Genomic DNA, 11,578 nt, shown 5'->3' with positions numbered 1-11,578 from the left:
CAAAATCAAATTGGTTTCAAACTGTTTTAACCGATTCGATTTTATATCCAAATAGCCAAACTGATTTAGAAATTTATTCAAAATCTGATTCTAAGAATTAAATCAGTTTGGAACTAGTTTATGAACTATTTTTTTCAAATAAAATAAATATTTAAATGAAAATCATCTGTTAACCGAGTTTTATAAAATATAATTTGGTTTAAGTTTTGTTACGATTTAGTTCAATCTGAACGGTTTTTTGCATACCCCTAATGGCCATTTTATAGTTTCCTATAAATTTTAATGAATTGAAAATGTGCCATTAGTATTTCTCTTATTCAACATCTGAACTAGGCATTTATCTCCAAGGATAACATAGGTTACCTGGTAACTTTGACACTTGACTCAAAACTCGAATTGTTCATGCATTCTTGGTGAATAGATTACAGTGTAATCACGCATGATTAAAATAAATACTGCATTTGCTTGACACCGCACAAAGAAAAGAATAAACAAAAAACAAACAAAATATTACAAAAACATGGTTATTCAAAACATACGTAAGATATGATTAGCTAGTGCTTAACAATCAACACAAGAGGTTCTATTCTCTAAGTGTCGATCGCATGTATTCTCGGACACTCAACTGTTTTGAAGCTTTCAGCACCAAAATTAAGCTCAATCAGAAGATGATGATGATGATGATGATTCTTTGGGTTTGGAAGCTTTTTTCTCTATTTTCTTTCCCTTCTTCCCATGCCTTTCTTCCTTGTGGTAGTGACTTTGATGATGATGCTCATGCGCAGTGGAGAAATCTGAGATATCCATGTGCACACCAGGATCATTGGCCTGATAACTTCCACCAAGCATGACCGAGTTGTTGATGGCTTGGAAGTTGCTGTTAACAAAGGTGCTCAAAGCCTCAGGCTCATCACCATGAGAAGGGTTGCTTGATTTTTCATCCAATTCACTTTTCATAGTGGCACCATTGTTGTTCCCTAAAGGGTGACCATGGTCAAACCATGTTCTCCATCATTCTCCATTTGGTTGGTTGAACCTGGCTTGTGAAAATCTGTGACCCTGTGAGTGATGGCAGAGAGCATGCCCCTGATCTCTTTATTCAATTGCTTGTGTTTCTCTCCTTCAGCAGATGGAGAGTGACTTGGCTGCACTGGTGAAGGCATTTTCTTTAAGGTAAATGAATGAATTAAGATTTTCACTCAAGTGTTGAAGGGTCTGATTTGTGCTCAATATGAATGTGGGTGTGTTTATATGAGGGAGCTGAGGGACTCTAAATTCTTGTGGGGAATAAAGTGAATGGAATGACTTGAATGACAATAAAAGGATATTTATTCTAATCAGCAGAAAAGGAAAAAAAAAAAGTTGAAGGATTGCTTGACATTGGGTTAGCCTATTATGCTTACACTTTGTGTTTTTATTACCATTACCTTCAATGATCATTGTGAAGGGAAGGAATACTATTTTGAAGTAGATTTGAAAGCCATGTTGTACAAACTATTAGCATCCAAGTTGATTTTTGCTTTCAATATTTTCCTTGGGAATTTTGGAAGTAAATATATATTACACTATTGACTCAAACAAAATAAAGTAAAAACAAAAAATAAAAATGTTTTCTTAAATCAGAAACAATGAAAAAAGCTCATAATCCCCTCACCCCACAAAAAAGAAAAGTACATATACTAATAAATAAAGGAATAAAGTTCAGGATATTTGACTATAAGTTTTCCCAACTTGTACACCATATGATTTAACACACTAAAGAACGTTAATGTGCATTGCTTTAGTATCCACATAAGGATAAGGATTAACTTATTTGGATGTGTTTTACAAAAGCTTCTGCAACGGAGATTTAACTTGCTTTCATCGGCCTAACGAAGACTTCTAAACCTTTTTTTTTTCTCCTCTCATACAAACAAAGCTGAAAATTAGCATTCATGTATTGCAAAAACAAAACAAAAAAAAAAAGGAGCAGTTACATTGTACAAGGTAGAGTCACATGGAAAACACTTGGGGACTTAGGACACCCACCTTAATGGCAGCCTAAAGGAATCAGGCAAAAAAGAAGCACAACCTCATATTTCTGGGGGAAGACAAGGCTGCTAAAGTAAATTTTGTACAGTTAGTAAGGCTTGTTGTAAAGGCCGAGCAAGGGTTTCTCCCTCTCCTGTACCCTTTTCCTTGCAGCCTCTCTTGCCTTGAGAGCTGCTTTTTCTTCATCAGAGATAACCTTGGATTTTTCACCAGGTCTCTTTCTCTTTCCAACTGCAAGAGATGAAGGAGCAGCTTTCACATTTCTTTTGGGATTCAAAGTTGTTACAACTGGCCCTGGTGAAGATCTATTATTAAACTTATTTGCTTGGTTTCCATCTGATTTGGACTGTGATGTTGACAAGGATTTCTTCACAGTTGGTCCATTGTGCCTGGCATTAGACGTAAAGTGAGGGGAGGCATATGCTTCTTCCTGTGTCACCCACTTGCCTGTTGAAGTTGAAATTTTTTAAAGAAAATATGCCATCAATTATCAAGATGATATTATACACGTAAGAGTAAGACAAAATCACTAGCATTGTACCCATAGTATCAGAATAGTAAAATCCTGACTTTTGGTCATAGTAAAATCCATTTGTTTTATGGTAGTAATAGCCTGAACTGCTGTCAAACTCCCATTCTACAAAATCATGCAGCAATAATCAGTTTTGAGATGCAAAATTGTTAGGAACTTCTTTCTAAAGTAGGAAAAATAGAACCCACAAGGGAAAAATCACACACGACAGGGAAAAACTGGAATAGCTTTCTTATTGCTGAAAGAGAGAGGACAAACCAGATATACAACTCTAAAGGAGCTTTCTCCTTTTACACTGGCAATAGCTCAGTAACTGTATATTTCAAATCCTGTCCTCTAACTAAAGAGAGGACTCTTATTTATAGGAGTTAAAATTCTCCAAATAACAGAACTAACCAATTCTCATATCACTCTTAAGTGTTTGTTACAACTTTTTGACCCTTTCCTTATCCTATAATAAACCTGCAAACCCAAACCCTTTCCTGTTACAGATTCTTGCTTGGACTCAGTCCTAACAAAAATCAATACAGCAACAATACAATACAGTGACACTGACACTGACACATCTATTGTGAGTATATTGAGTTGGGTTTGTATCATGAAGCTACACGTATATTTTTTTTGGCATCATGCTCCTCTGCAGTTTAAAATGAGAATGCAGAGATCCTGACCTTAACTTTATTTGTTTTATGCTAAATGTTAAAGTTAAATATGTTAAAAATAAATTTGGCCCTTAGATTGTAACTACAGAAGGTGCCGTTGAAAATACAACTGTAGGTAATCCATTCACATATTTTTTTTCTAAGCTGAATAGGAACAAAATTTTATATTTATGCTGTCAACACAAACAACTCCCAACACTATGAATAGTTCCAGAAAAGAAATTTCAAAATTTCTTTCAATGGGAAAAAATTGAGAAAGTAGTAAATAGACTTATTTTGCTCTTTCAATGAACCTAGTATGAGAAGCCATAATATCATCTAGATTTCAAATTTTCCAAATTTTCTTGTCATTTACACCCATGGTATTATCTACCAAAATTAAAAGGAAAAAAACAAACGGAAGGAGAGGAGACTAATCGTAAGTCTTTAGATTTGATATTCAAGTCCTTTCTGAGGAAAAAAGAGTTCCACTTTTTTAATGTGAAGAAAGAAATTATCTAAAAACATTCTTAAAAACTGTGTTTCATACCACAGATTAAAGTCCCTTGCAAAACTAAAATTTGACAGAAAGATAATTAGATTATTTAGCCCAAGTTTCTCAAAAACACCAGACCACTATTCTTAAAAGGGTTAAAATTAGGGCTTATTTTAATAATCTGTAATGAACTCCAACTCCTAAGTCTACCACATGAAATTAATATTAGTTAAAACAATTTCCAATGCTAAAGATAGTTTTGCATTTCCTCTTACAAAGTAAACTCTGTTATAACTGATTAACTACAGCTTGCAGGGTAATTCCTTATAGTGTAAGACTTGTTTGGCATATCCAGTGTTGTTAAATGGCGGCCATGGCGGCGCCATGGCGGATTTAGGTGGCGGATTTGCGAAAAAACGCCACCGAATAGCGGTGGCGTGGCGGGTTTGGGATGGCGGCGCCATGGCGGCCACCATAGCCATGGCGGTCGTGACGATTATGGCGGGGTGGCGGAAAATGGCGGGATTTGCTTGGTTTTTGTCCGCGGTAGGAGTTGGGCCGACCCGACCCAACCCTACCCGGTTATGCATTCAATTAAATGTTGTCCCACGCCGCACCTCACCTCTGCGTCCTTCCCTCACCTCTGCGTCCTTCCCTCACCCCGTCGCACCCAGCCGCCGCCGCGACAGGCGACACCCGCACAGTCCGCGCACCCAACCGCCGCCGCCCGCGACACCCTTACACGAAGACGAAGGCCAACTTCGCGCGAGCCCCGGCAACGCAGCCTCCCGCGACCGCGACGCCTCTTCTTTCTGTCTCGTGAAGAAGACGAAGAAGACGAAGACGCAGACGCGGGTCAGCCAACCTTGATCTTTTTTTTTTTATTTTGATTTGGGCTTTTTGCTATTTGACACACCCCATTTTTCTGTCTACAACTTTTTTTTTTCCTTTTGCTATTTGACACCCCTTTTTACTGTTAACAGTCCCTTTTTTTTTTTTTCGTATTTGACACCATAATTTTTTTTTCCTGTTCAGTCCCTTTTTAGTGATTTTAAATGGCTGAACCATCATCCGATGCTGCTACTGCAAGTGCAACGAGGAAAAATAAGGCAGACCCAGGCTGGAAATATTGCCATTCACTAGTGGAAGGAGATACAAACACCATTGTTTGTAATTTTTGTGGAAAAATCACTAAGGGAGGAATAACCCGAGCCAAACAACACCTGATTGGGAAGTCGGGCAACGTTGCAGCTTGCAAGAAAACTCCCCCAAATGTAGTTGAAGAGTTGAAGGAATATATGGCTACAAAAAAAAGTGGGACCACTTACAGTACTTCTGGCAGTGGTAATATGGCAAATATAAGAGATTTTGAATTTGGTGAACCGATTGGATGTGATGGAAGTGAAGAAGATGAGTTTGCGGATTCTTGTAATGCTGCTGCAAGTGCAAAGACAAAGTGTGGGACTAAAAAAGGACCAATGGACAAATTCTGTAAGAATCCAGAAAATGCAATCAATCGGAGAAAAATGGAGATGCTGAGGCAAATGAACATAAGAGAGTCAATGGATAAGAATGAAGTATTGAAGGTGCATCAACATATTGCTCGCTTTTGGTACCAAGCAGGTTTGTCATTCAACCTCATTAAATTGAAAAGCTTTGAGAACATGGTTGCAGCCATTGATCAATATGGGCCACATTTGCCCATTCCTAGCTATCATGACATCAGAGTTCCACTCTTGAAGAAGGAAGTTGAATATACTGAAAATTTGATGAAAGGCCATAAGGAGCAATGGGTCAAGTATGGTTGTACTATTATGTCCGATGCATGGACTGATCGGAAACAAAGATGCATCATTAATTTTTTGATTAACTCTCAAGCTGGTACCATGTTTTTGAAGTCTGTTGATGGCTCTGATTTTGTGAAGACAGGTGAAAAGCTTTTTGAGTTGCTTGATGCCATTGTGGAGGAAGTTGGAGAAGAGAATGTTGTTCAAGTTGTAACCGATAATGGGAGCAACTATGTTTTAGCGGGTAAGTTGTTGGAGGAGAAAAGGAAACATATTTATTGGACTCCTTGTGCAGCTCATTGTATTGATTTGATGCTTGAAGATATTGGGAAGCTTCCCTTGATAAGGAAGACCATTAGAAGGGCAATTAATCTAGTTGGGTTTATCTATGCCCATTCTAGTACCTTAAGTTTGTTGAGAAATTTTACAAACAAGAGGGAATTGGTGAGACATGCTATTACTAGATTTGCCACTTCTTATCTAACCTTGGAAAGGCTTCACAAAGAGAAAGCCAATATTAGAAAGATGTTTACTTCTGATGAATGGACCTTGAACAAGCTATCTAAGGAGCCTAAGGGAAAAGAAGCTGCAAAGGTAGTGCTCATGCCTTCTTTTTGGAATAGTGTGGTTTACACTCTTAAAGTCATGGCTCCACTTGTGAAAGTGCTTCGTCTTGTGGATGGTGAAAGGAAACCAGCCATGGGCTATATTTATGAAGCAATGGACAAGGCAAAAGAAACAATTATGAAGTCTTTCAACAACAATGAAAGCAAGTACAAAGATGTGTTTGAAATCATTGATAAAAGATGGAATTGTCAGCTTCATAGGCCATTGCATGCAGCTGCCCACTTCTTAAATCCAGAGTTCTTTTATGACAACACTGACTTGGAGTTTGATTTTGAGGTCACCAATGGTTTGTTTGAGTGCATTAAGAAGTTTATTCCACAATTTGATGTGCAACAGAAAATTCTAACCGAGTTGCATCTTTACAAGATTGGTGCTGACCACTTTGGTTCCGACTTTGCAATGGCTCAAAGGAAAACCCATTCTCCTAGTAAGAAACTTTTATCATACTATTTTTTTTATGTATTAGTGTTAGAATTCAGAATTCTAAGTTATGCTCTTGGTTGGTAATTGGTATTGCAGCATATTGGTGGCGAATGTTTGGGTCACAAACTCCAAATTTGCAGAAGCTGGCTATTAAGATTTTGAGTTTGACTTGCAGTGCTTCAGGATGTGAAAGAAATTGGAGTGTGTTTGAGCAAGTAATTGTGACAAAACTCTAACTATACTTTTTAATTTTATTTAATTTTGATGATCAAGTTATATTTGGAGTATATTTGAGATTGAAATCAACATTTATTTGTTATGTTGTAGATTCATTCCAAAAAAAGAAATAGGCTTGAGCACAAGAGGTTGCATGATTTGGTGTTTGTCAAATACAACCAACAATTGAAGCAAAGATATAATGCAAGAGATGAAATTGATCCAATTTCTCTTAATGATATTGATGTATGCAATGAATGGCTCGTGGGAGAGATGGATCAAGATGATGATAATGATGCTGGAAATGATTTGGTATTTGAAGATGATGATGCTCTAAATTGGGCAACTGTGTATCAGGCTTCGGGGGTTGGAGAGTGTAGGATGTATACTAGGCGGAAAAAGCAAAAAACAAGTGTTGCTGCTGCCCAAACTTCTAAAAAACAGGCAATGGTTGTTGGATCTTCATCAAGGAAGCAAAAAGCAGTCCAAGAAAATGATGAGGATCTAGATGTTGAGGAGAATATTGATGTTGAATCTGAAGAAGAAGAAGAAATCATGGTCAATTTTGAGGCGTCTGATGGGGAAGAGGGAGAGGGAGATGCTCCATTACCATATGATAACAACGAAGATGATTATGTTGGGATTGGAGAAGATGATTAGAGCCTCAACCTTCACTTTGCACTTTGCATTATGTTTTTATCATTTTCTTATTTTGAACTCTTTAATGAGTTTATTTGGTGTTGGTACTTGATTATTGTATGAACTCATGAAACTTTTTTAGTTTATTTGAATGCAATCCTTTGTTTTTTTCAATTTCAATGAGTTTATATATATGTTTTTTTTTTTTTTTGTGTCCGCCATGACATCCGCCATTTTCCGCTACGCCATCCGCCATATTTTTATGGCGGATTTTTGACTTTCCGCCATGAACCGCCATCCGCCATTAACAACATTGGGCATATCCACTTATACAAGCCAACTCCCACCACTTTAAAACTTCGTACCCCATTGCCCAGAGGCTCTTCGCTATGCGAAGGTATGGGGGAGGGATGTTGTACGCAGCCTTACCCTTGCATATGCAAAGAGGCTGTTTCCGGATTCGAACCCATGACCAACAAGTCACCAAGGCACAACTTTACCGCTGCACCAGGGCTCGCCCTCAACTCCCACCACTTTAAAAAAAAAAAACTGGTCTTTTATAACTATAACTAGTGCAAAAAGGCACTCCGTGCCTAAACTTGGAAGTTACTTATATATGTAGTTTGGTGTAACTTGTTTTTTAAAGATGTAACTGCTATTTTGGAAGTTAAAATAGTAGTAGTTTATAATAGTTGAGGGTAAAATTGACCAGAAGAAAGATGATACTAAATGGGATTATTCCCACTATAATAGTTATAGATAATTACTGATAACCTTAGGAAAGATGTGCGGTGCAAGAACTTCTTTGTAATGCTTTGAAAGACCATACAGTGTAAGTAATTTCTGGAAATGGGGCTCTCCTAATTGAGTTGATTCACCAAAATTATTTTTTCTTTGTAACAGACTAATTCACTCCCCTATAGTATATGATCTAAACAAAGTTTGAATGTCAAAACATGTATCAGACTAAGCAAATTAATTGCTAATTAGAACTCTATCAATAGAAGTTTATACTTACAACCTTGGTCATCCAATTCATGTGATTCTCTGGTCTCCTCAAACTTTGCTTTATCCTTTTGATAGCTACGCTGCGCTTTCTGCATTTGTATACAAAGAATACAGATATAACAAAATTTACATATCTCATCTTTGAGTATAAATGTGTACATAAACTATGATACTACTGCAACATCCAAATATTTCCCATTTGCCAAAAGTTAAGCACAGGTGCAAATTTCATGCAACTTCAATTTCCAGTTGATTCCCAATCGTTGAATACAGCCAACATTTTACTTGAAGAGTCCCTTCAGGAATCCAAGATCCTTATAATGTCAAGTCTTTTATTTGGATTAAAGACAAGATATGCTAACAACATACTGTTTTACATCCTTTTGAATACATTTTTTTACCCTTGATAGTGTTTGCTTAGCTAGCATTCCAATAATTGTGCATTATGTGATATCAGGAGACTTCCAGTCATATATTCTAACATTGTATAGCAGCCATTGTTATAAGGGAGAATTTGCTTGAACTTGTGAGAACTGAGAACCATGTATTTCTCAGAATTTGCAGCAATTCACTTCAATAACTTCAATAGGCTTTGTGGTGTGAATAAAGAGGGTAAAACGCTATGGATGAATGAATTGTTCATGATTATACCAGTGATATCATTATCATGAATAAGTATGAAGAATGCAGCATCAGCATGATTAATATAAAATAAGTGTGAAACCCTTACTGCTTCAATTTGCTCAATGGCACGAGCTGTTTCTTTCTGTTCTTTCTCCTTAGCAATATTATCTTTTCTCATAGCAGCTAGCCTCTTGGAAACATTATCTTTGTGGCGTTGGCCAAGCTCATGATTCCTGATGCTTCCAGGGTTGTTTGATATATAAATTTTGCAAAAGTCGCACCATTTGTTGCCCTGGCTGACCCAGTACTGAAAACCACGAAAAACAGTTAATTAACAAAACCCACCAGCATCGAAGTGCAACCAAACAATAAACTGGTCACAACTAACAAACCTAACTTTCACATATCAGAAAATTAAAGATATTACCAAATCTCAATAATCCACCTCCACAACCTTCTCTCATGATGGTCTAAATGCCCACATCTCCAACGACTCTTCTAAAATATATATGGTGTTTGAAAATTTGTTGAGGATGGAGGAATCACGTTTAGGATGTGAAAGCTATAACTGTTAGCTTCTGAAAATCACATCCGAAACGTGGAAAATCACATTCAAAACGTGGAACCAAACACGCCAATAATACATGTTAGGCATAGATTATTTTAGAAGAAATTAATCACTATTTTTTTCAAAAGCTTTCTGATGAAATTATAAATATGATATCATTTCTCCAAAATAAGCTGAACTAAACACGCACCTAGTGGACTCCAACCTTCTGATTCCGGAATATATCATCACAAAAGCAAAAATATTTTTACATTAATCTGGTTTTAAAGTATCAGAACACATAAATTCATAATAGGCAAACCTTGGACAAGAATCTTGGGTGGTAGGTAACATTGATTATGAACGGGGCAGAACGCCCAAGAAATATATAAACTTTGATATGATTCTTGTGCAGGAATATAAATTATGAAAAATAAAGAGTGCATCAGAATAATCATGAAAATTATATGATATAAAATTGGGGTGATTAACGCATTTACCTCAGTCATGGTAGAAGATTAGGGTTGGGAATCGATGCGGCAAGAATTGAAAACGAATTGAAGCTGAGAACAAGAGAGGCTGAGGGCGGGATTGTGTTATTGCTGTGAAGTGAGCCCAAATAAATTCTTCAAATGTTTTCAAAACCCTCCAAAAAGCAGAGCAAAGATTTCGGGAACAAAACAATGTCAGCAGAGACTTCTCTTAGATGAGAGACAGAAAGAGAGAGGCAGTTTTTTTTTTTTTTGTCCAAATATATGAATAAAAACGAAACCCACCGGGAGTTACAATTGGTCCCACCGCTTTTGCTATCGGTCCCTACCTCTGTCTGAAAAGACCCTTCTGTCTCTCATTTCAAAATTTTCCACCCCTCCTTCTTCTTCCTTCCTTCCACCAGATCCCACCCCACCACCACCACCCACCTTCTCTCCCCCTTCTAAACCCCTTCCCAACTCTTCCATTCTCCTTCCCTTTCCAGTCATTTCCTTCTCCTTCAGTTTCCAACCTTTTCATCCTCCTCCCCCTTCATTGTCGTCCCCCAGATTTGTTTGTTTTTTTCTTCCCATGATTTTGTGTATAATGAAAAATTTTCAATTATAATTACCTCTATCATGAAATTATGATTTCGTTTCCTAAAAATAACATAAAGAATTGTAATTTCATTATGTATTTTTTTGTTTACTTTTTAATACTACACAATTTCAATGTGTCTTATTTTTCTATTTTTAACATGTTTTCAATTTTATTTTCTTAATTAAATATAATTTTTTATTATGCAGAATTGTTGACTAATTTTTTCATTTTTTTTTTTAGATTTGTGATGACTTGCAAGAAGCAAACATCATACATTGGTGAATGCAACCACAACATTAACGAAAAAATGTGACAGAGAGGCACATTAGACCGTCATTTGGAGAAGGCTCAATTGATTTGACCTTTGGTCATATAAGGATCATTGTGTTGTGCACATTTGTATTTGCTTGGAGCAAAATAAGCTAATGCTTGTTAGTCACAGTGCCTAAGTGTTATTATGCCTTACCATCAACAAGTTAGGGGGTTATAAGGATCGATTGGGACTAACAAGCCTTGTTGTAGCGCAGTATCCTGCCACGAATAAGGGCTTGGTGAATGCCTTTCTAGAGAGGTGGCACTAGGAGACATCTTCCTTCTATCTACCTGTCAGAGAGATGATCATCACTCTAGATGATGTGTCTTGCCTATGATATGCAGGCTTTCATCATGTCCCCTCGATCTTTGACAGAGATGCAATGACAGTCCTACTAATGAGTCATCTATGCATTTCGATAGAGACAAAGGCTAAGGCGACAACAAATGCAAGTGTTAGGGTAAGTTGACATGGTTGGCAGATCTACATGAGAGATATGTCGAATCAAGCTCCTATGTTTGGGTTGCCACAACTTATCTCTTGCACTTGATTGGCAGTACGAAATTTGGAGACAAGAACTCGACTCATGTTCATGTTGCTTATCTCTAGTACCTCAACAACCT

The 11,578-nt window shown here is 37.1% G+C and overlaps 1 protein-coding gene and 1 pseudogene across 2 annotated transcripts; both read right to left on the bottom strand.

The window, feature by feature from the left end:
- Positions 1-294: 294 nt before the first annotated feature.
- LOC102664708 (uncharacterized) lies at positions 295-1,617 on the bottom strand (annotated as a pseudogene).
- A 129-nt stretch (positions 1,618-1,746) lies between these two features.
- Positions 1,747-10,475, bottom strand: LOC100779677 (zinc finger protein ZOP1). 2 transcript variants are annotated; one of them, XM_003518930.4, is made up of 5 exons: positions 10,072-10,471; positions 9,131-9,331; positions 8,414-8,489; positions 2,573-2,668; positions 1,747-2,478 (listed from the first exon to the last, which is right to left on the bottom strand). In XM_003518930.4, the coding sequence occupies exons 1-5, from the start codon at positions 10,078-10,080 to the stop codon at positions 2,120-2,122; spliced, it is 741 nt and encodes a 246-aa protein (XP_003518978.1). In that variant the 5' UTR covers positions 10,081-10,471; the 3' UTR covers positions 1,747-2,119. The 2 variants fall into 2 exon arrangements, with proteins under 2 accessions (XP_003518978.1, XP_006575131.1); XM_006575068.3 differs by lacking the exon at positions 2,573-2,668 and having other exon boundaries at positions 10,072-10,475.
- Between the last annotated feature and the right edge of the window lie 1,103 nt (positions 10,476-11,578).

The sequence above is a fragment of the Glycine max genome, chromosome 2 (genome assembly GCF_000004515.6).
Source record: "Glycine max cultivar Williams 82 chromosome 2, Glycine_max_v4.0, whole genome shotgun sequence".
NCBI classification, from domain to species: Eukaryota; Viridiplantae; Streptophyta; class Magnoliopsida; order Fabales; family Fabaceae; genus Glycine; species Glycine max.
This window is presented reverse-complemented; position numbering and strand designations above follow the sequence as displayed.